This window comes from Felis catus, chromosome A1 (genome assembly GCF_018350175.1).
Source record: "Felis catus isolate Fca126 chromosome A1, F.catus_Fca126_mat1.0, whole genome shotgun sequence".
Taxonomy (NCBI): domain Eukaryota; kingdom Metazoa; phylum Chordata; class Mammalia; order Carnivora; family Felidae; genus Felis; species Felis catus.
Window position 1 is genome coordinate 199,253,147 of NC_058368.1, and position 25,732 is coordinate 199,278,878.

The following is a 25,732-nucleotide window of genomic DNA, read 5'->3' on the forward strand; positions in this document are numbered from 1 at the left end:
AAAATAAACATTAAAAAATTAAAAATAAATAAAGGGATAATAAAAAATATTATAAATACCTCTGTGTCCAAAAATGTAATAACTTAGATGAAATAAACTAATTATTTGAAAAACACAAACTACTAAAACTCACACAAGGAGACATAACCTGACTAGGCCTATAGCTGTTAAAGAAATTGAATCAGTAATTAATGACATTCCAAAAAAAAAAAAGCAAAGACCAGGCCTAGACAGTGCTATTCTCTACAACCTTTTCCAGAAAACAAAAGCAAGGGAACATGTTTTAACTTATTCTATGAGATCACCAACTTAATACCAACACAAAGGGGGAAAGACACACACACACACACATTAAAAAAAGGAAAACTATAGACCATGATCTCTTATGAACACATATGCAAAAATCCTCAACAAAATATTCACACACTGAATCCAACAATGTATAAAAAGATTTATACATCATGACCAAATGGAATTTATTCCAGGTATGCAAGACTGGATCAGTATTTGAAAATCAACTGATGTAATCCAGTACATCAACATGCTAAAAAAGAAAAATCATGTGATCATACTGTCACATAAAAGACATCTGACAAAATCCAACACCCATGCATACTACAAACTCTCATCAAACTAGGAACAGAGGGGGAACTTCCAAAACTCATAAAGAACACATACATGAAATCTACAACTAACATACTTAAAGGTAACTATTCCCAAGACTGGGAAAAAGGCAGGATATCCCCTCTCGCTACTCCTATTTAACACTGGATTGGAAGTCTTAGCTAATGGCAATAAGACAAGAAAATGAAATAGTAAGTATTCATACTGGGATACAAAATATAACACTGTCCTAGTTTACAGAGGATTGTCTATAAAGAAAAATCCCAAAGAATTATCAAAAAACAACCTAGAGCTAAAAAGTAATTAAATAGCAATTTGTGGGATATGCTAAATACATAAAACCAACTGCCTTCTTATACAACTAGCAATGAATAACTGGAATTTGATATTTAAAATGCAATACATTTGCATTAGCATCAAAAAATAAATATTTAGGGGTAAATCTAACAAAATACATATAAGATCTATATGAATAAAACCAGAAAACTGACAAAAGATCACAACATATCTAAATAAATGAAGGTACATTCCATGTTCATGGATAGGAAGACTCAATACTGTTAAGGCATCAATTCTCCCCAACTTGATTTACACATCCAACACAACAAATCAAAATTCCATCAAGTTATTTCATGGATATTGGCAAGCGAATTCTAAATTCATGTGGAAAGAAAGACAAAAGACACAGGACACCTGGATGACTTAGTCGGTTAAGCATCTGACTTCGGCTCAGGTCATGATCTCATGACTTGTGGGTTCGAGCCCATGTCAGGCTCTGTGCTGACAGCTCTGAACCTGAAGCCTGCTTTGGATTCTATGTATCCCTCTCTTTCTCTCTGCTCTCCCCCACTCGTGCTCACATGCACAAACACGCTCTCTCTCTCTCAAAAATAAACATTTTTTAAAAATCCTTTTTTAAAAAGAAAGACAAAAGACCCCAAATAGTCCACATAATACTGAAAAAGAATAACAAAGTAAGAGGACTAAACACTGATTTCAGATTCATTACACACATGACTAATCAAGATAGCATGGCACTGGCAGAAGAATAAGCAAATAGATCAATAGAACATACCAATAAGTAGCCCAGAAATAGACTACTCTAATATAATCAACCAATCTTTGAGATAGGAGCAAGGACAATCCAATGGAAAAAAGGTAATCTTTCTATTAAGTGGAACTGCAACATATCCACATACAGAAAAAGTTATCCACCCACTAACCTTACACTGTTCACAAAAATTAACTGAAACTGGATCATAGACCTAAATGGAAGCAGCAAAACTATCAAGCTTCTAGAAGTTAACATAGAACTCTAGGCACCTTGGTTTGCTTTTGAGTTTTTAGATACAGCACTAAAAGCAAAATCCATGAAAGGTCAACTGGTAAACTGTGGAGCCATACAACGGAATAGAATTCAGTAAGAAAAAGAAATTGGCTGGAGAAAGTATTTGCAAATTACATATCTGACAAGGGATATCCAGAATATAGGGGCACCTGGGTGGCTTAGTCGGTTAAGCGATCAACTTTGGCTCAGGTCGTGATCTCAAAGTTCGTGGGTTTAAGCACAGAGCCTGTTTCAGCTCCTCTGTCTCTCTCTGCCTCTCTCTCTCAAAAATAAACATTTAAAATATTTTTTTTAAATGAGAAAATGACTTAACAGACATTTCTCAAAGGGAGATACACAAAAGGCCAATAAACATATGAACCACTGTTCAACACATCACTAATTATCAGGGAAATGCAAGTCAAAACCAAAAGATACATCATACTCATTAGAAAGGGGAAGGAAGGAAGGAAGGAAGGAAGGAAGGAAGGAAGGAAGAAAGGAAGGAAGGAAGGAAGGAAGGAAGGAGGGAGGAAGGAGCAAGTGCTAGCAAGGATGTGGAGAAAATGGAACCACTGGTGGGAATGTACAATAGTGTAGATGCTATGGAAAACAGTATGACAATTCATAAAAAAAAAAAAAATTAGAAATACAATTACCAAATGATCTAGCAATTCTACTTCTGGATATATATTTAGAAGAACTGAAAGCAGGATCTGACTAGATATTTGTTCACCAATGTTTAGAGCAGCGTTATTCACATTAGCCAAAAGGCAGAAGAAACCCACACATGGGATGAATGGATTAAAAATAATTTAGTGTAGGGGTGCCTAGGTGGCTTAGTTGGTTAAGTGTCCAACTCTTTTCTTTTTTAAATGTTTATTTTTGAGAGAGAGAGAGAGAGAGAGAGAGAGAGAGAGAGAGAGAGAGAGACTGAGAGAGAGAATGAGTGGGGGAGGGGCGAAGAGAAAGGAAGACACAGAATGTGAAATAGGCTTCAGGCTCTGAGCTGTCAGCACAGAGCCTGACGTGGGGCTCAAACCCACAAACCGTGAGATCATGATCTAAGCCAAAGTCAGACGTTTAACCAACTGAGCTGCCCAGGCACCCCTTAAGTGTCCAACTCTTGATTTCAGCTCAGGTCATGATCTCATGGTTAGCCCCCCCACTGGGCTCTGTGCTGACAGGACAGAGCCTGCTTGGGATTCTCTCTCTCCCTCTTTCTCTGCCCTTCCCCTGCGCACATGCTCACTCTCACTCTCATAAAGTAAATATTAAAAAAATAATTTAGTATATACATACAACAAAATACTCTTAAAAAGAAAGGATATTCTGACACATGCTACAACACAGAGGAACCCTGAAGAAAGGGTTATATCACATGCTAGGTGATATAAGCCAGTCACAAAAGGACAGTGTATGATTCCACTCGATATGAAGTACGTAGAGTAGTGAAATTCATAAAAACAAAAAGTAGAATGGTGGCTGCCAGGGACTGGGAGGAGAGGAGAATTGATAGTTATTGTTTAATGGGTATAGAGTTTTAGTTTTAGAAGTTGAAAAAGGGTTCTGGAGGTGACGGTAGTGATGGTTACACAAAAATATGAATTTACTTATGTCACTGAACTACACTTAAAAATGGTTAAAATGGTAAATTTTGTATTATGTAAATTTTACAATTTTTAAAAATATACGCCTTGTAAAGAAACTGTTTACCTTGTTTACACCACTAATAAAGAGGAATACACCCATACAAGTTTGTCAAAGCTACTGATTTATAGCTTTGCCTAGAGAAAGCTTCTTCACGTATGTACGTAGGTCTATATATAATCAATGTCTTCACACATTTTTATTTAAGTTTTTATTTATTATTTTGAGAGAGAGAGAGAGAGAGAGAGAGAGAGAGAGAGAGAGCAGGGAAAGGACAGAGAGAGAGGGAGAGGCAGAGAGTTCCAAGCAGCCTCCCCAGCACAGAGTCTGATGTAGGGCTCGAACTCATGAACTGTGATCATGATCTGAGCCGAAACCTAGAGCTGGATGTTCAACTGACTGAGCCACCCAGGCACACCAATCTCTTCACAAATTTTCAGAAGATCAAATTGAAGATGTTGAACTTCAATATGATTACTCATCTGTACTGCCTCAGGTAGCATATTTTCCAAAAAAATATGCATGTCTGGAGGTGCCTGGGTGGCTCAGCTGGTTAAGCGTTCAACTTCAGCTCAGGTCATGGTCTCGCGGTGAGTTCGAGTCCCACCTTGGGCACTGTGCTGACAGCTGGGAGTCTGGAGCCTGCTTCAGGTTCTGTGTCTCCTCCTCTCTCTCTGCCCCTCCCCTGCTCATGCTCTGTCTCTCAATAACAAACATTAAAAATTTTTTCAAAAAAAAATATGCATGTCAAGTGCACGTCTATGTAACACGAAATAAGTGATACTTTATTAACATACTAATACCAATTACCACCCTAGTGATTTTTCAGACCATTGCTTTGGCACCATTATTCAACACGTTTTTCATAATAATAATTGATACTTTTCATGTTATCAATAGTTAGAGCAAATCTTCTTTAATATATCAATGATTATAAAGAACACAAGGAAAAGCAAGCCCAGGATGAACAAACTGACTACTCTAGTCAAGTAACTATTGGACATTTTCAATGAGGTTACCTACCTCATTTACCTTTTAGCATCAAGAGCCTTAATTCATGACAGTAGTTCTTACTTCAGAGGTACTATCTTTAACAAACAAACAAAACAAAACAAAAAAGATTCTACTAATCAACCACACAAAATTCTCTATGTTCCTCACAAGGCTTATGTGTGTACCATTACAGTTGTGCCCAGTATTCTAGTTCTCATTCCATGCATATGGCAAGATTACACTTCACCACCATCTCTAAAGTTAGGTGTGGGCATGTGACTTATTTCAGCCAATGAAAGAAAAGGAAGTGGCACTATTTAGTAGCTTTAAAAGTCAGTGCATAATTGCCTATCTCTTTTCCCCTGTCAGAGAAACCAATTGCTTTTTTTCCTCTGTCAGAGAAAACAGTGATCAGTGAGGACAAACAGTGGAGAAGTAGAGCTTCTGGCTGTCCCACTAGGGATATGAAACATGAACAATAAATAAATCTGTTAGTTTTAGCCACAGATATTGTGGGGTTTGGTATCTTAACTGATACAGCTTGATAAGCAATTCTCTTTTCAAGTACTTCTCTAGGGAATGCCATATGAGAACTTAAGTTGTATAATGCCTGTTTCATATTGACTGTTTGAGGTTGGAAGTATTACACATTGAGAGTTTACTATTTTCAAGTGAATCAAGATGTCACTTTTAAAAAGCACATTTTTGGTCTTTAAGGGCCACGTGATTTATTTTCTTATAGCTTCAAAGGAAAAAAAAACGGATCAAAAAGCCAAGAGACAATTTGCTTCACACCAGCTTTAATGCTACTGTTTCATCTTGGACAGTTTATCTAATTTAAAAGAAAAAAAAAAAGCAATGTATTTTATCCTCATTTATCTTCACTTTGAAGTATTCCAACTTGTCGCTTATTTGCTCCAGTTTAGGAATCTTTTGGTTTAAAACTTCTAACTGCCATAAAACCATTGGGATTATGTTTGAATCATAAATATATTTCAAAATAAAATTCCATCACAGAAAATGTGCTGAAATTATAAGACATGACATGAAAACTGAACAGACTAGCACTCATCATCTAGCAATAATCCATCAAAGAGAAAGCTAGTTGGTAGGTGCTGCTTACTCTTCAATTCATAGATAAAGTATCTGTCCTTTAGCAAACCTAGCACTCTTGGGCACGCAATTTCTTAAAGTTAATGATTACATGATTGAGAGTAATTACAAATACATTTAGAAGAAAAAAATCACTGGCGTTATTTTTTTTTTAACTTCATGACACAATTGGGAAAACAGCCATGTAGTAACTTCTGTATCAGTCAGACCCATGTTAAAATTTCAGATCTGCCACTTAAGAGCAATATGATCTTGAACAAATTACTTCACAACTCTGCACTTCAATTTTCTCATCTGCAAAAATAAGGATAATAATAACTCACAGAATGAGTGGCAGAATTACACAGACTGTTAAGTAACAGGCATGGAGTGTGGGGTGTACAGAAATGTTCACTTCTTCCCCCCATTAACAACATTATCAGCTCATTTAGGGGCAAGAGAGAAAAGGGAACCCTATAAAAGATTGACAAACACATCTTTTCCAGATTTTCTCTAAAGAATGTAAACAGCTAACTTTCCTTTTTCTGTCCAATTCACTATAAAGTACTACCAAACCCACTCCTGTCCTTATTCCCTCCCACCTTGACCAATAAAACAATCACTTATTGGTGTCCCTGATTCTAGTCTTATCATCTTTAAAGGCATCTTCCACATCACCAAGTAATTACAACCAATCATTCCACTCCACTACTTAAAATCCTTCATTGGCTGGTGGTAATTTATCTTAAAATATGGATGGAGTACTGTGATATATATAATTTACTTTCAAATAGCTTAGGTAAAAAAAGAATATACGTGTATGTCCATTTTGCTCATATACATACATATGCATATATAGTCATATATGTAAATTTTATACATATAATACATAAATGCAAAATGAGCAAAAAACAGCAAAATATTAACAATGATAAACCTAAGTGGTGGGTTTATGGATTTATTGTAGTCTAACTTTTTTGTATAAGATTTTAATAAAAACTTGAAAACCTGAGGGGTGCCTGGCTGGCTCAGTCAGTGGAGCATGCAACTCTTGATCTCAGGGTTGTAGGTTCAAACCCCATGCTGTGGGTAAAGATTACTTAAAAAAATAAAACCTTATAAAAAGTTGAAAAAGCAAAATGAAAAATATTATTAGTATGCTTTATTTATGGAAAAATGGAAAGAGTAAAAATGTATTTACTTGAATATGCACAAACTCCAAGCATAGGAAATTATTAACAGTGATTTCTTGGTGGGTGGGGAAAGCAGTGGGAAATGAGCAAACAGGAAACAGAGATGAGAAAGACTCATACAATTTACATACACAGAATTCTATGACTGCATTATCTCTTTAAAATATTACACTGAAAAGTAATGTTGACCATAGTTTTACACACTGCATACTGTGAGGATTAAGTGAGACAATGTATATAAAGCTTTAGTAAGTGCTTGGCACTTGGTCAAGGCTCAGTAAATGTTAGCTAGTCTGGCTGTTGAAGAAAAAACAAATCTTCAGTATTAATAGTACCATCTAATATGTACCAGTTAATTTTAATCTACACCCTCAGATGGTTAGTTGTGCTCTCCAGAAATGACTACTTATGAACATGAATTCCAAATCACCACTACCAACATTTATATCGAAGGATTTTTTTGATTGGTCAAAGGCAAGACTGAAATTATTTTTCCTTGATGAAATGACTGGAATTTGAAATATATGACTGCTAGGAAAACCACGTGGGCACCACTAAGAAAGTTTAACAATTTAGCAAGCTCAGCAGCCTAGACTTTTCGAACAACACTCAGTACCATTTGGGCCCAGGATCTCCCACTTCAAAGAAGCCACTGTTGTCTAACATGACCATTCTTGCTATCAGACTACTGCTACTGTTTACCTTTTAGTGAACCAAGGCTCTCATCACAGAGTCTTCATGGAGGACCCTGCTATCTGACTTGACAGCACACCATTCTGCCACCCACACCACAGGCCCAAAATGGAGTCATTTATGCTGGGGCCAAGTCACCAAACTGGGGCTTAATATCCAACTAATTGCAGTTTCAGCCTCCCCCAGAAATGTGGTTTTAAACAGTCGGGAATTTACTGGTCAGCACCAATGAGGTAATATGGGCCTGTCTCCATTCCCCAAAGGAAGATGAGATAATCAACCTAATAAGACCCTCTCCCCACTCCAAGGTAGGTGACCTTACCCCAAAAAATCTTTTCTTCTGTTTATTTTTTTTTAATTTTTTAATGCTTATTTACTTTTGAGAGAGAGACAGAGTATAAGCAGGGGAGGGGCAGAGAAAGAAAGAGACACAGAATCTGAAGCAGGCTCCAGGCTCTGAGCTGTCAGCACAGAGCCCGACGCGGGGCTCGAACCCACGAACTGCGAGATCATGACCTGAGCCAAAGTCGCATGCTCAACCAACTGAGCCACCCAGGTGCCCCATCCTTTCTTCTGTTTGTAACTTCCTTGTCCTGCTTTTAAAAACCTTTGCCTTTCTGTACTCTCTGGAGCACCTTTCTAGACAGCATGCTGACCAATCCATGAATAAACCCAATTAGATCTTTAAAATTTACTTGGTTGAATTTTTGTTAACAATTCCTATCATCAGAAGTTGGTACCATCTACCTTTAGTGAACCAAGGCATCCCCTCATAGAGCTAATAAGAAGATTAAATGAGGTATAAATGATAATAAGCACTTAACACAGTTTTTAATCTATTCCAAGTAAAATTACCAGCAATCATTATTACTTTGAGAAACTAAAGTTGTTAAATCAACAATTCCATTTACAAGTTTTAAGTTTTTATTAGATTAACCCTAGAATTCATACCAATTCTAAGACATGGATTCAACTACAAAAAAAAATTCACATTAAAAACAAAAAAATTTCAGATTAAAAACAGTTGGGGGCACCTGGGTGGCTCAGTCAATTAAGTGTCTGACTTCAGCTCAGGTCATGATCCCACAGTTTGTGAATGTGAACCACACACCGGGCTCTCTGCTGTCAGCACAGAGCCCATTTGGGATACTCTGTCCCCCTTTCTCCTTGCCCCTCCCCCCACCTCAAAAATAAACATTTTTTTTAAAAAAAGCTTTAAAAATAACTAAACAACAATTCATTTCCCAAAATAGCTATAGTAGATGTTTGCTACCTGTGACCTATTTTAGAGCATTTTTTGACATCAGGCACAAATCAAAGAAAGATTTAGTGGGGTGCCTGAGTGGCTCAGTTGGTTAAGCGGCCAACTCTTGACTTCCGTTCAGCTCAGGATCTCACAGTTGGTGAGTTCGAGCCCCAAATCAGGCTCTATGCTGACACTGGGGAGCCTGCTTGGGATTCTCTCTTCCTCTCTCCCTGCCTCTCCCCACCTCATGCTTTCTCAAAATAAATAAACGTTAAAAAAAGGAAAGATTTAGTAATAAATTACTATATCTAAAGATGAGTTAATAAAAGAAAAACTGAAAATATTCTGTACTAGTTTAGCAAAGCAGTGCCACTTTGAAATACAGTATTATTTTTAAAATAATGTATGTCTATAAAGTTAATTTGTTTAAACAAATTCAAATAGAATCTAAAAAAAACAAAAATGTAAAATACAATCTAGACTTACCACTTCATAAACATAACACAACAATATATATGCACAAGAGCACAAAAAGCTACATAAAAACAAAGGCACACACACACACACACACACAGAAAACTTCATAGTGGTTAGCTTAATAAAGAAAATAGGCTGTTATTATTCAACTAATAGTTTTATAGGCACTGATACCATTAAAAGAAAAACAACAATCACTGTAAAATTTATCCAAATCTAGTCAGTAAAACTGCAGACTGATAATCCTGAACAAAGTAATTAAAAATTGCACTGACTTCAGAAAATTACTTAGCTAAACACCTAAGTCTATTGTCAGGTGTATATACAATTTGATTTCAATCACAAAACTAATATAATCAATAAGAAAATGAGACGTGAAACCAGTACTTTTTCCTTTGACCTTTCATAATTACATTCCATCTTTTAAAAATATTCACCTAAAGAAGATTTTGTTTTGAAATATAATTGACATAAATAGCATATTAGTTTCAGGTATACAACATAATGATTCACTATTTGTATATATTATGAAATGATAATCACAGTGAGTCTAGTTAACATCCATCACCACACACAGTTACAAATTTTTTTGTGATGAGAACTTTCAAGACCTACTCTTTTAGCAACTTTCAAATATGTAATACAGTGTTATTAACTGTAGTCACTATGCTATACCTTAAAAAGATGCTTTGACTTTACATTTTCTTGATGAATATGCAGGCAATAAAATATTCTTTGAAGAAAAATCTAATGATCTGGCAAGAGCTAATGCTTCAATTACAAAGTAGTATATCTATGTTCAAAAAGCCCAGATGAACTCTGCTGACCATATATTTAAGAATGTAGGGATGCCTGGCTGGCTTAGTTGGTAGAGTGTGCAACTCTTGATCTCAGGGTTGTGAGTTCAAGCCCCACATTAGGTGTAGAGATTACTTAAAAATAAAATCTTGAAAGAAAGAGAAAGAAAGAGAAAAAGAAAGAAAGCCAAAATTCTAATTCTTAATTAATCAAAAATGATGATGATTAATTAAAACATCTATGTTGGGGCACCTGCCTGGCTCAGTTAGTAGAGCATGCAACTCTTGACCTTGAGGTTACAAGTTTGAGCTCCACATTGGGCACAGAAAAAATAAAATCTTGAAAGAGAGAGACACAGACAGACAGGGAGGGAAGAAAGGGAAAGAGAAAAAGAAACAAACATCTATGTCTTATGCACAATGCTAGACTCCGTAGCTAGCTTTAAAATTTGTATTGGATAAAGGCAGACATATAAACAATAATATCAATGTCACTGCTTTGAATGCTAGTAGTAATTTCTATGATAATGGTACATATTAGGTGCTTTTCCATTTATGGAAGAACAACTGTATTGGGCACTGGGAAGTACTGTGGCAGATGGCAGGACTATCAAGTAAAACTTCCTTAACGATGTTGCCACAGGGCGCCTGGGTGGCTCAGTTGGTTAAGCATCAACTTTGGCTCAGGTCATGATCTCATGGTTCATGGGTTCACACCCCACATTGGGCTCTGCACTGACAGTGTAGAGCCTGCTTGGAATTCTCTCTCCCTCCCTCTCTGCCCCTCTCCAACTTGCTCTCTACCTCAGAATCAGTAAATTCAAAAAAAAAGTTTAAACATCACTTTCTCTATGGAGCATCTTTTGAATTTACAAGCTTAGACTATAATACTAATTTTATGTGGTTTTAGAGTACTCTGTTTTTAACTTTTACTTTTTCTAGTGCTTGTTATGCTTCATTGTGATTGCTTATTTCCTTGTCTCTGCTTCCCACTAGACGTCAGTTCTTTGAGAGCAGGAACTGTTTCTTCTTCACTTTTGTGTTTCACAGCATTACACAATCTTCAGCAAAGAAAAGATACTCAGTAAATACCTATGGGCTCATTTGATTATGGAATAGTATAAACATTTAAAAATATTGCATAGCAGCCATTTCCTTAAGCAGGATAGCATTTCAGATTTTTGTTTTCCTCATGAACCAACTCTTTATAGAGTTTTAAATGTAGCCATCATGGTCAGTGACATCATAGATTACTGAAAAGTGATGACTTACAGGTTAATGACACATCCTCCTCTTCCATTTCTCGAATAATAGTATCACAGACTTTATCTTATGGCAACATTTACTAAAATGTGTAAGGAGAATTTTGTCAGAAAGACAGCTTTCATTGCAACTTGAGTTTTCACTAGGACTCCAAAATTTTTCATCAAAGCAAGAATAGAAAAGATGAACATATATTGCACATATAAATACTGCCAAGAGTATTTTTTTCTGTAATAAATAGCTACACAGCTATTATACTATAGATTTTGGAATTGCTGAATGCTCAAAATGCAGAATACACCCTGACTTTTAAGAATGAGAATTACACATTCTGCTGTTACAGCCCACATTAAACAAACCACATAATTTTACTTAAATTTGTTCAGTTCTATTTGTTTTAGAAATAAAATCAATTAAAAAATGGAATCTATTAGGGTTTAAGGCATTTTGGAATATTGTAGATATTGTTAAATTTTATTTAATTTACTGGGAGGGAGTTGGGAGAAGGCAAAATATGAAGCAATGGTGGAAAAATAAATATTTGGGGGGAAAGAATTCATGATTTTTCAACTAAAATTTGAACTGTTTTGTGGTACTATATATAATTTTAAAATAAATTATGAGCATGTTTGCCAAGATTGTACCACACATAATAGGCACTTAATGGGAATGAATCAAAGTAATATGCTAAACATTTTTTAATTCCCTTTTCAATCCTGCAGCATTGAATGCTTGGTGAAAACAAAAGTATCTGGACAGTACAGGCAATGTTTTGAGTTTTTTCTTTTTTCTTTGTTTTTAGGTTTATTTATTTTGAGAGAGAGAGAGAACGAACGAGTGTGGGAAGGCCAGAGGGAGAGGGAGGAGACAACAATACATGGGTTTCTAGCTAGGTAACTGGCAAGTTACTGGTAACAGGAACTAAGGGAGAAAAAGAATGGAGTGGTAGAGGATATGATCATAATCAAATTGTTTCAGATGTACTGTGATTGAGAGGCCTGTAAAAAATCCAAGTGGAGACATCCAAGTAGAGATCTAAGGGTCTAGAAGTCCAGAATTCAAGAAAAGGATGCAGAGTTACATCTCAAAGGAAAGTAGGTCCAAAAGTCAGTGTGTTAGGCAAAAACTACAAAGAATGAAAATTATCTTTGGAAATCCTTTAGGAAGCCCCTTACCAGTAAAGATATACCATCTCTTTTTTTTGTTTTAAACATTTTTATTCACTTTTTGAGAGACTGAGAGAGACAGAGAGCAAGCAGGGGAGGGGCAGAGAGTGAGGGAGACACAGAATCTAAAGCAGGCTCCAGGCTCTGAGCTGTCAGCACAGAGCCCGATGCGGGGCTCAAACCCACAAACTGCGAGATCATGACCTGAGCCGAAGTCGGCTGCTTGCGTAACTGACTGAGCCATCCTGGTGCCCCATACCATCTCTTAATAAGCCAGTCATCTCGCACCAGAACAACTGCTGTTTCTTGGTTGAGTACTAAATAATAACTAAGTAGAATAATAAGAGAATTCAGTTGAATTTTTAAATGTTTTTAAACATCTTTTACCCTTTTTAAGTTGTGTGCTGACTGGCTTGAGTGAAAAGTATATATTATAGCAAATGAACCATATACATTTAGGCTTGAGTACAAATAGATGGTAACTGAAGTCATGGTAGATAATGAGATACAAGGAAAGCATATTAGTTTTCTACTGCCGCTCTAACAAATTACCACAAACTTAGTGGATTAAAACAACATAAATTTATTTTCTTACAGTTCTAGAGGTCAGAAGTCCAAAATGAGTCTCACAGGCTAATAATGTGTCAAGCAAGACTGGTTCCTTCTGGAAGCTCCAAGAGAGAATCTGTTCCTAATCTTTTTTAGCTTTTAGAGGCTGGTGGCATTCCTTAGCATATGGTCACATCGCTCCAGTCTCTGCTTCCATGGTGACATTTGCTTTTCCTCTGACTCATAATACATCCTTCCTAATAAGACCACTGTGATTACATCGGGCCTGCCAGGATTACCTCCCATCTCAATATCCTCAACTTAATCCTATCTGCAGAGTCCCTTTTGCCACCTAAGGTAACATTCACAGGCTCTGAGGATTAGAACATTGGATATATTTGGGAAGAAGGAGACAACTATTCAGCCTACCACAGAGAGAATGCAAATAACGGTATTGGTAATTCTCTAGTTCTTACACTGGATGGTGGGTCCACATGAATTCACTTTGTCAGTATGCTTCCTAAAATATGTATGTTACATATATTCAAGTGTATACAAAATATTATATAATGTAAAACATTTTTAAAAGAATAAAGAGCTATTAAATCAAATGAGAAATATTGACAGCTCAAGGAATGGGCAAAAGATGATGGGGCACTCAAAGGGAACTGAGAAGGAGAAAAGCCAAAGTATAAGTCAAAGGAAGAATCTTTCAATTACAAGAAAGTCATCTTTTGGGACTGCAAAGGTCACATAAGATAAGGATTGAGAAGAGTTTATTAATTTAGCAACAGGGTCACTGTCGACCTTGATGAAAGCTATTTCAGTGGAATGGTGGATGCCAAAAATAGATTGCATTGAGCTGAGGAGTGCATGGGAGGTCACAATCTGGAAAAAGCCAGGTGCAGATAATTCTTTCATATACACATGAATAAAATACTGTAAATAAACAAACAAAATCCAAGTTGCTCTCATAATCCAGGAAGAAGAACTAGAATCTAGGTAAGATTTATGAAAGGAAAAAAAGAAAGGTGAGAAAGGAAGAACAAAAAGGAAAAGAAAGAAGCCACAAAAGAAAGAATAGGGCACCTGGATGGCTCAGTCGGTTAGGGGTCCAACTCTTGTTTTTGGCTCAGGTCATGATCATGGTTCCTGAGTTTGAGCACCACCCTAGGGCTCTGTGCGGACAGTGCAGAGCCTGCTTGGGATTATTTTTATATATATATATATATATATATATATATATATATATATATATATATATATATATTTATATATTTATATATTTATATATTTATATATTTATATATTTATATATATATTTATTTATATATTTATTTATATATATATATACATACACACACACACACATATATATACACATATATATATATATACACATATATATATGTGTGTGTGTGTGTGTGTGTATATATATATATATATATATATATATATATAAGTAACTTGAAAAGAGAGGTTATGATATCCACTTTACAAAACAGAAAACAGGCACAAAGAAGGCCCAGAGCTACGAAGTGACATAGGTAGGACTCAAATACAGGTGGATCTGACCAAAATGTGTGCTCCTAACTGCTGTTGGACAGAGATGGTAGACTGGACTGATACATGAAGTAAAGTAGTTCAAGTATGAAGCTAAGAATACAGCCTGACAGCATGGTTAATATCAGGAGTTAATATGTCTATCTCTGGAAAGCAGTTTTTCCTGAAGCTTGGGTCAAGGACACTAGTAAGACATTGTTAAGGGGACTGGCCAAATTAACAGTTTGAACTTGAAGTTGAAAGTTTAAATTTGAGACCAAAATAAAAATCTGAGCCCTAATAAGGGATCACTATCAGCATTAACTAAGATGTACTTAAACCATGAACTCATCAGCAACAGAAAAACCATGTTTTAAGTCTCAAGGGAAGAAGAAACTGAAATTTCTAAAATGACCTCAAATGCATGTTGTATCCATTCCAGTACCAGCTATGCACTAAAGTGGTATGCTTTACCACATTAAAACCACCTTATCACATTTAAAGTGAACCACATTAATAAAATGGAAGACAAGGAGCGCCTAGCTAGTTCAGTCAGCGGAGCGTGCGACTCGATCTTGGGATTGCTGGTTCAAGCTCAATATAGAGAATACTTACAAATAAAATCTTTTTTTTAATTTATTTTTAACATTTATTTATTTTCGAGAGACAGAGAAAGACAGAGCATGAGCAGGGGAGGAGCTGCAGCAGGCTCCAGGCTCTGAGCTGTCAGCACAGATCCTGACATGGGGCTCGAACTCACAGACTGTGAGATCATGACCTGAGCCAGTCAGATGCTTAACTGACTGAGCCACACAGGCACCCAAAAATAAAATCTTAAAAAATAAGAAGAAGATGGAAGACCAGGCTACCACCATATTAACAGTCAAAGATGACAGTGGGACAGGAGCAAGAGCTTAAAACGCAGCTGTAGAAAAAATAATTTAACTATCTTAGAATTATTCAGCAGTATCAGTGAAGAGAAAATAATCCAGAGAATGAGATTAAGAAGGTTACCAGCCACTAAACTTATCTGTTAACATTCTCAAATTCAAAGAAAAATCTGTAAATTGACCTTTGTTTACTGGGGTATTATACACAATCTCTGGTCAACTATGGTACATAGTATGGAAGTATTCTGCCATTATGAATTATTTATTTTGTAAAGTTTATTTATTTAGAGTGAGAGAACATGTACAAGTTGGGGAGGAGGAAAGGACAGAGAGAGAGAAGAGAGAGAATCCCAAGCAGGCTCCATGCTGTCAGCACAGAGCCCAATGTGGGGCTCAATCCCATGAACCATGAGATCATGACCTGAACCAAAATCAAGAGTCGGTCGCTCAACCCACTGAGCCACCCAGGCACCCCCATCATGAATTCTTTAAACATGAAATTTTACAGAAGAAACCATCCCTTTCCTAGAGACTTCTATTACTGTTTAGTTAAGTAAGTTGTAAGACCTCAGTTTCCCAATCCTTGGTCATGTCCTTCATAGTACTGGTGAATAAAGCAAATTCCAATAAATGTGAGTTATTTACAACCCTAGCAATCGATTAAACTATAATTGTCAATAGACCATCTAAGATGAAATCATTCAGGGGTGCTTGGGTGGCTTAATCCAGTTAAGCGTCCGTCCAACTCCAGCTCAGGTCACAATCTCGCAATTCGTGAGTTCCAGCCCCACATCAGGCTCTCTGCTGTCAGCGCAGAGCCCACTTTGGACCCTCTCTCCCCCTCTTTCTCTGCTTCTCCCCCACTCTGCCCCTCCTGCCTCGTGCTCTCTCTCAAAAATAAAAATTTTAAAAGAAAAAAAAGAAAATTAGATCATTGTCATGAGATAAAATAACATACAGAAAGCAATTACCTCAGTGCCTAAGTGCTCAGTACATAATAGCTAATAGAAGTATTAGCACCCTCTCCAAAAAAATCAGTTATAGAGACCCTTGAGTTATAATGAAGCCTGTAACCAACACCTTTGGTGCTCATGTCACCCCTCTGGCCAATTTGTCATTTGCCACCATTACAGACCTTCAGACTCAGGTTATGCACCAACATTCCATCTCAAGTGAACCAGCCCATTATGTACGCCTCAGGTCTTCAGGAGCACAGGTATAGCTCAAAGAACAGAAAAGTCTATACTTTCAACCACAGGAGAATGAAAAATAGTGGATAAATGTTCAAACCTTCCATCTTTCAAATGGACAATACTGAGAGGCATTCTGTATACTTCTTAGGAGGTTCCAGTGGAACTGAGTTTCTAGTGCTTACAGCAGCAATCTCAGCATCATACTTTTTCCTTCCTTGTCTAGAAATTCCTCATTTCTAGTTCCTGGGTCAACTCAAATAAATCATCTACACTCTACTTTAAGAAATGCCAATCTAAGATAAAGCCCAATCACAAGACCCAAAAGATGATCATCTAGACTTTGCTTGAATATTTCTATCCTACACATACATCCTTAAAGCAGATGTTCCAAGGAACACCAAGACAGATGTTTCTAGTAAAGCCTGTAAAAATGCAGCCTTTTGAAAGTAGAAAAAAATGCAAATATTTGCTGAATGAGTGAATAAACTTTAGCAAGCAAAATCCCAGAGTTCATTAGGAAAAAAGGTAAGTCAGCCTACACAGTATACACAAACATTATTTGTTCCTTAAAAATCCCTAAAGAGATCTTGATATAAAATACTATTCTTAATTTTTGTTTGAGAAGGCCTACCTTTCATTACACCTGACTTCCAGAGTTCCCATGTATGCATATGACACAGCAATATAAGCAGAATTACTATGACTATACAATGACTACATATTATAGTAAACCCTTAGTCTAATGTGACTCACTGATTATTTCCCTAAGATTTTTAAAACCTGGTACCAGGGGCGCCTGGGTGGCTCAGTCAGTTTAGCATCTGACTTTAGCTCAGGTCACAATCTCACGGTTCATGGGTTCAAGCCCCACATCAGGCACTATGCTGATAGCTCAGAGCCTGGAGCCTGCTTCAGATTCTGTGTTTCTCTCTCTCTGCCCCTCCCCTGTTCAGGCTTTCTCTCTCTTGAAAATGAATAAATGTTAAAATAAATAAATAAATAAATAAATAAATAAATAAATAAATAAATAAATAAATAAATAAATAAATAAATAAATATTACTTTAAAAAATAAGAAATATAAATAAATAAATAGATAAGATAGATAGATAGATCCCAGTACCAAAGAAAAGGATTTTCAGTCCCTCCCTGGTGATAAAGATATGGGATATAAGTCTAAAAAAAACTTTCATTAGCTGTATCTGCCACATAGGAAAAAACAATCTCAAATAGTAGCTGTCACTCAGAGAATGACAGAGACAAATTAGAAAGAGAGCCTGGTCCCTGTCTAGCTCTGGTCCCTGGGACCATTTAGCTGTATCCTTACCTTTTCCTTTGCTTGATAATATAAACCAATTCCCTCTTCTTGACTAAGCCAAGCCATTTGAGTTTCTAGGTTTCTGTCACTGGTAACTGAGAAAGGTCTAACACAAGAGCTAGTATAAACATAGTATAAGATCTAATACTCTCTATGGAAGGGCTAGAAAGTATGAGATCCATGAATCCCCTAAAAATAAAACTCTGATTTTGTATATAAGAGTACATATTCTAGAGAGAAGATACTAAAATTTCCGTCAGAATAAATCTCTGACTACCATATCCTCTAAAGTTTAGATTTATTAGTTGATGGTCTAAGCCAGTAACTTAATGTATATTTCTGACCATTTATATGGGCAACAAACATCCACCTTTTATTAAATGCCATGATTTTCAACCACGGGCACATATATTTTGAAATCCTCTCTCTACTTCTAAGATTATGGTATGTTGTTAATTCCTCCCTTCCTCCTCCAACAGCTGAGAATCAATGGTTTACGATCTGTATGAAGAACTTTTTTGAGTCATTTTTACATCTTTTAAGTCTATTCAGATATGCTAAAATGCAAGAAATACTACAATTGACTTTAAAAAATAATTCATCCTAAGATGGTTGGTCCTGGTAAGATGTAGTAAGCACACTCCACCCTGTCTCTTCCACTAAATGTAACCATAAACTCAGGACAGGAGACACAGAACAGCTTCTTGCTAAAAAGCAAACAGCAGGCAGATCAAGGAAGTGAAACACCACTCAACCAGAAGTGAATTTATTTCTTTTTCTCCAGTATCCCCTGCCTGAATTTCATGTAGCCAGAAACCCAGGAGTGAGCATTCCTCCAGAAGAATCACTCTGGCCAAAGATCTACAAAGGAAACTAACAGAAATGTGTAAGTATGGAAACTACCCATGTTTTTCCCCGTTTCTGTTCTCTCATGCACCATGCACAAGCTATAGGCAATCCCGTGGTCACATGGAAACCTGAAAGAGCCATCACTTCAGTTACTAAAGCTGTGATTCTAAAACACAAAAACAAAACAAAACAAAACAAAAAACAGGACCAACACCTATTGCAGTTTTTGTTTTTTTCTAGTTTCTCTGTCTCTCCATCTCTTAGCCCCTGACTACAGAGCAGGGTAAGAAAAGTCACAAATTTCTGGATGGAAACTGAAAAGGGAAACTCAGGGAACTGGATTTTCAGAACATAATGCAATTAAACTCAAAATTAGTTAATAGGAAAATGAGAGGAAAATCTCCAAATACTTGGAAATTAAACAAAACTCCTCTAAATAATTTATGCATCAAAGATGAAGTCTCGGGGCACTTGGGTGGCTCACTAAATTCGGCAACCAACTCTTGATTTCAGCTATGGTCATGATCTCACAGTTGGTGAGATGGAGCCCTATGTTGGGCTCTGTGCTGAGAGCGTTAAGCCTGCTTGGGATTCTCACTCCCTGTCTCTCTCTGCGCCTCCCCAACTCTCTCTCTAAATAAACATTAAAAGGGGGGGGGCACCTGGGTGGCTCAGTCAGTTAAGCCTCTGACTTCGGCTTGGGTCATGATCTTGCGGTTCATGGGTTCAAGCCCCACATCAGGCTCTCTGCTGACACCTCAGAGCCTGAAACCTGCTTCAGATTCTGTGTCTCCCCTCTCTCTCTGCTCCTCCCCTGCTCATGTTCTGTCTCTCTCTCAATGAGAGGAAGTCTCATTGAACATCCACTCATGATAAAAACTTTAGCCAACTAGTAGTAGAAGGAAACTTCCTCAACCTTAGCTAACACTCTACTTAATGGTGAAAACCTAAATGCTTCAAAGCCTGGTAAATGGGAAGAATGTCTAATGTCACCATTCTTTTTTAACATCCTTTGGGAAAATGAAAAGAAACAAAAGGCACAGAGACTGAAACAAAAGAAATAAACCGACCCTAGTCACAGACTGCATGATCATCTACTTTTAAAAATCCCAAAGAATTTACAAAATACATATAGGACAAGTAAATCTAGCAAGGTTATAGGATAAAAAGTCATAACACAAAATCGATCTTTTTTTTCTTTTTTTTTTTTTTTTTTTTAAGTAAGCTCTACGTTCAATATGGGGCTTGAACTCAAGACCTCAAGGGCAAGAGTCACAGGTTCCACCCACTGAGCCAGCCAGGAGCCCCCAAATCAATCCTATTTCTATATACAATTAGAAACTGAAAATTTTAAGGGTGCCTGGCTGACTCAGTAGGTTGAGCATCTGACTCTTGATTTTGGCTCAGGTCATGATCTCACAGTTTGTGGGTTCAAGCCCCGCATCAGGCTCTGTGCTGACGACTCAGAGCCTAGAGCCTGCTTCAGATTCGGTCTCCATCTCTCTCTGCCCCTTCTCTGCTTACGTGCTCTCTCTCTCAAAAATAAACATTAAAATATTTTTTTAATAAAAATAAAAAAAATCTAGATGAAAAGGCAAAGAAACTAGAATAGTTAAACATTTTTTGAAAAAAAAGAATGAAACTGAAGAATCACAATCACTCAATTTTAATACACATTTACTCTGAAGCTATAGTAATCAAAACCGTGGGGGCGCCTGGGTGGCGCAGTCGGTTAAGCGTCCGACTTCAGCCAGGTCACGATCTCGCGGTCCGGGAGTTCGAGCCCCGCGTCAGGCTCTGGGCTGATGGCTCGGAGCCTGGAGCCTGTTTCCGATTCTGTGTCTCCCTCTCTCTCTGCCCCTCCCCCGTTCATGCTCTGTCTCTCTCTGTCCCAAAAATAAAAATAAAAACGTTGGGAAAAAAAAAAAAACTGTGTGGTAGTGGCAAAGGGATTTAGATCAATGCAACACAATAAAGAATACAAAAACAGACCCAGACAGATATAACCAAATGATTGCTGACAAAGGTACAAAATCAATTCAATGGAAAAAGAATGGTCTTTTTTTTTTTTAATGTTTACTTATTTTTGAGAGAGACAGAGCGCGAGCAGGGAAGGGGCAGGGAGACACAGAATCTGAAGCAGGATCCAGACTCTGAGCTGTCAGCACAGAGCCTGACATGGGGCTCAAAGCCACAAACTGTGAGATCATGATCTGAGCCAGAGTCGGATGCTCAACCGAGACACTCAGGCACTCCTGAAAACAAATGGTCTTTAGGGGAGCCTGGCTCACTCAATCGGTAGAGCACACAACTCTTCATCTTGGGGTTGTAAATTCATCAGTTGTAGAGATTACTTAAAAATAACGCCTTAAAAAAACAGAAACAAAAAGATAATCTTCACAGTAAACACAAAATGGTGTTGAACAAGTGTATACTCACATGCAAAAAAAGTTAACCTCAAATTAAACTCACACTTCATACAAAATTCACTCAAAATGGATCATAGATCTGAATGTAAAATATTAAACTTCAAAACTTTGAGAATACAAAAAAATCTTCAACCTGCGGTTGCTCCCAAACATACAGCTGCAAACTCAGGAAACTCAGGAAATGGGTAAGCCCTGGAGCTTCAACAGCCTTCTGTTCCTTCCAGGGAATCCTGAGGGGCCTGGACAAATCAGAGGTATTGCTAATTGGTTATGTTGACACTATTGGCAAACAAATTGGGATAAACTCGACAAGAGAAGCCAATAACTCTACAGACAAGGGTTTGGAAAAGAGAAAGGGAGACATTTATTTCAGCAGCCATAGGAGATGGCAGGCTTGAGCCTTAACAATTTACCTCTACCAGCAAGATGGACACCTAGAGTTTTGAAGAGAGAGTTCAGAGGAGTAAGTTCAAGAGAGGCAAAGAGTGTGAGACTATGAGTAGGGGTCAGTATGTGTTTAGCCTATGATCATGGGCTAGAAGGGGATGGGTGAGGTGTGGTCTTCTAGGCATTCCACCGCTATCTGGGCTCTTCTGGTCTGGTGGTTGGAAAGTTTAGGTCATTGCAAAATTCTTTGTCAAGGCCTCAAGAAAGTACAATAAGAAGTAACTGTTGGGGTCTATAGTTGAGCAAGAGGGCTCGCTGACAGGGTTCAGCAGAGTTCTTTGGACAACAAAAGTACTATCCATTAAAAAAAAAGACTGGTAATTTGGACTTTAAATAAATTAAAACTTTTACTCTGTAAAAGATACAGTTAAAAGAAGAAAAGCTACAGATTGGGAGAAAATATTTACAAACCACATATATGACAAAAGACTTATATCCAGAATAGTTTAAGAACTCTCAGAGCTCAACAATAAAAAAACAAACAGCCCAATTAAAAAATAGGCAAAATATATAAACAAACACTTCCCCAAAGTTCAACATCATTAGCCATTAGGGAAACAGATATAAACCACAATGAGTTAGCCATCATGGAAATACAAATAAAAACCACCGGATACCACTTCACACTCACTAGGATGGTTATAATAAAGAAGACAATAACAAGTGTCAGCAAGGTTGTGAAGACACTGAACCCTCGTTTACTCTTGATGGGAATGTAAAATGGTGCAGCCACTTTGGAAAAAGAGTCTGGCAGTTAATCAAAAGACTAAACAGGGGCGCCTGGGTGGCGCAGTCGGTTAAGCGTCCGACTTCAGCCAGGTCACGATCTCGCGGTCCGTGAGTTCGAGCCCCGCGTCAGGCTCTGGGCTGATGGCTCAGAGCCTGGAGCCTGTTTCCGATTCTGTGTCTCCCTCTCTCTCTGCCCCTCCCCCGTTCATGCTCTGTCTCTCTCTGTCCCAAAAATAAATTAAAACGCTGAAAAAAAAATTTAAAAGACTAAACAGAGAGTTACAACATTATCCAGCAATTCAACTCTTCTGTATATCCCCAAAAGAATAAAAACATATGTATAACAAAAACTTATACACAAATGTTTCATAGGTCATACTCATGAATAATCAAAAGTGGAAACCACCCCAATGCCCATCAACTAATGGATAAATAAAATGTGGTATGTCCATACAGTGGAATATTATTTATCAATAAACAGGAATAAAGTATTGATAGATGCCACAACTTGGATAAACCTTGAAAACATCATGCTAAGTAAAAGAAGCTAGTCACAAAAGATCATATGTGATTCCATTTGTATGAAATGTCCAGAGCTGGCAAATCTACAGACACGGAAAGTAGATTCTTGGTTGCCTACGACTGGGGGAAAGGGAGAAACAGAAGTAAAAGCTAGTGGGCACAGAGTTTCTTTTGGGGGTCATAAAAATGTTCTACAATTGGCTATGAATGGTTGTACAACACTGTGAATATACTAACAACCATCAAATTTTACTTTATGTGAGTGAATTTTATGGAATATAAGTTATATCTCAATGAAATTGTTATTTAAAAAACCACCAACTTGGGTAGCTTAGTTGGTTAAGTGTCCAACTTCAGCTCAGGTCATGATCTCACACTTCGTGAGTTCAAGCTCCGGAGCAGACAGCACAGAGCCTGCTTAGGATCCTCTGTCACCCCCTCTCTCTGCCCCTCCCCTGCTCACTTTCTTTCTCAAAAATAAACATAAAAAAAAAAAAGAGCCACAATGAAATATCATTATACATCTATTAAAATGGCTAAATTAAAAAATACTGACAATATCACTGTTAATGAGACACAGAGTGACAAAACTTTCATACATATCTAGTGAAAAAGGAAAATGATACAACCACTGTGGAAAATGGTTTATTAGTATCTTATAAAATTAAACAAATACTACCAATGACCCAGGAATCTCCCTCCCAGGTGGCTACTCTAGAAAAATGAAATCATGTTCATACAACTCCTGTACACAAGTATTGACTATAGCGGCTCTACTTATAAGTATTAAAAACCAAAAATAAGGACATTTGGTCCTTCAAGGGGTAAATGGATAAACTGTGTGGTACATCCACAAAATATGTACCACTTAGCCATAAAAAAGAATGAACTATAGATAAACACAACAACTTAGGTAATCTCAAAGGCATTATGTTGAGTGAAAGACACCAATCTTTACAAGATTGTATACTGCCTGGTTCCACTTATATTATACTCTCAAAACTACAAAACTATGGAGATGAAGAAAAGATAACTACTCTCAAAACTACAAAACTATGGAGATGAAGAAAATATAACTTACTGCCAGGGTCTAGAGTCAGGAGGGTAACATGAGGGAGTCTTTCAGGGTGATGAATTCTTTCAATATTCTGTACCGTGACTACTGTGGTGATTACACAAATCTATACATGTATTAAATTCTAAAAACTGTTCACCAAAAGGAAAAAGTGAATTTTTCTTTATAATTTTAAAAATAAAAATTTTTAAATTCCGACTTAAAGTCAACTTTTCTCTTTAATTCAATTTCAACTCACTAAGTTATCACCTCTGGTAATTTCATTTAGTTAACAGTATACAGCTCAAAGGAAGATATTGGCAAAATGGAATATATCCTAAGGAGTACCAAGAGGTAGTAAATAATTAAGAAATCTGGTAATAAATTAATAAAGGGTAAAAAAACAAAACAACACACAATATATGCTAAGTCTAGAGCATACACTTAAAGGGGAGAATGAGTAATGACAAATATCTTAAATTATCTGAAAGGCTGACATATGCATGGGGGTTAGAATTTTTTCTACACAGTATTAAAGGGAATATCACTTACCAGCGAATCTAAAAGTAGAACGTTTTCTCGGGTTACCAGAAATTTACCATTTATTCCTCAAGTGTTAGATAATCAAGAAACAGGAAATTCTAGAGATTCCTGCATACACAAGAGGTCAGGCAGGAATATCCTAGAGTTTTCTCCCAACTCAAACACTGTATGAATCTAATGACTATTACTTCTAGCGTTAACCTAGCAAAGTAAAAGGTATTGAACATCTAAAAAGGTAACCCTTCCTGCCAAAATATCACCTTTCATTGCATAAAGGTAAATATTACAAGGTAAAAATTTGAGTTCCAAATTTTTAAAAAGACTAAATAAATACAAAACCTTAACAAAAGCCATATTGAGATCTATTTTATTTTCCCAAATCTCATTTATACTAAGGATATTAAAATTAAACTCAAATTATTAATGCCTAATTAAATCTAATTTCATTAGACTTAAAAGACAAAAGTTATAAATATAAATTTCATGCAAATTTCTGTAAGTATATTGAAGAAATCTCCTGAAAAAGAAGTGCTCTTTCCACACAAAAAGTGGTAGTCCTCAAAAGAGCCAAAACATCTGTATTCACTTTAAAGCTCATCAAGACAGACTGACATTTTTAGGAGAAGCATATGGCTTGCTGAACAGTCATCTAGAACAGGATCTTTTGTCTAGTAAACCCTATTCAAGGACCATTTACTTATGTATAGAGTGGCTGAATAAAGGAAAGAACATATTTTCGAGTCCTAGAAAACACAAAGAAATAAACTCTTCATCTAGCTTTGTTAAGGATACAGCAAAACATATTACAAAGCAGCCAGATTTTTACTCTGAGACTGTGCCCTCAACATCTGAAACAATTCTAAGAAATCACAGAAACAAAAGAACTCTAGAAAAGCATGCAACTTTCTTAGAGAACTATATCCAGCCAAAGACCACCTCCCTAAAAAAGGCATTTCCATTTTAAAGGATAAAACACTTTCTTCTTAAAACTTTGAAGGGCAGAGTTCAACAGCTGCGCTATATTAAACCTGAGCTCTTCCAAAAGGAAGAACAAGAGTCTCTAGAGAGCGAGTAACATGGCCTGCTTTCTCCAAAATTACCAAAATGCCTGCTCTCCCTCAAAGGATATTTCTCCAAGAAAAAGCTT

At 36.8% G+C, this 25,732-nt stretch overlaps 1 protein-coding gene across 3 annotated transcripts in view; it reads right to left on the reverse strand.

The window, feature by feature from the left end:
* NDUFS4 (NADH:ubiquinone oxidoreductase subunit S4) overlaps positions 1 to 25,732 on the reverse strand; it is a 112,417-nt gene that overhangs the window by 79,895 nt on the left and 6,790 nt on the right. Inside the window, exon 1 of one of the 3 annotated variants that reach the window (XM_019811115.2) lies at positions 21,424 to 21,498. The exons of the other annotated variants lie outside the window; for them this stretch is intronic. Coding sequence (XP_019666674.1) covers positions 21,424 to 21,443 — 20 coding nt within the window. The 5' untranslated portion in view covers positions 21,444 to 21,498. Of the gene's footprint in view, positions 1 to 21,423; positions 21,499 to 25,732 lie in introns of those variants that run through there. 3 annotated transcript variants of the gene reach the window in all.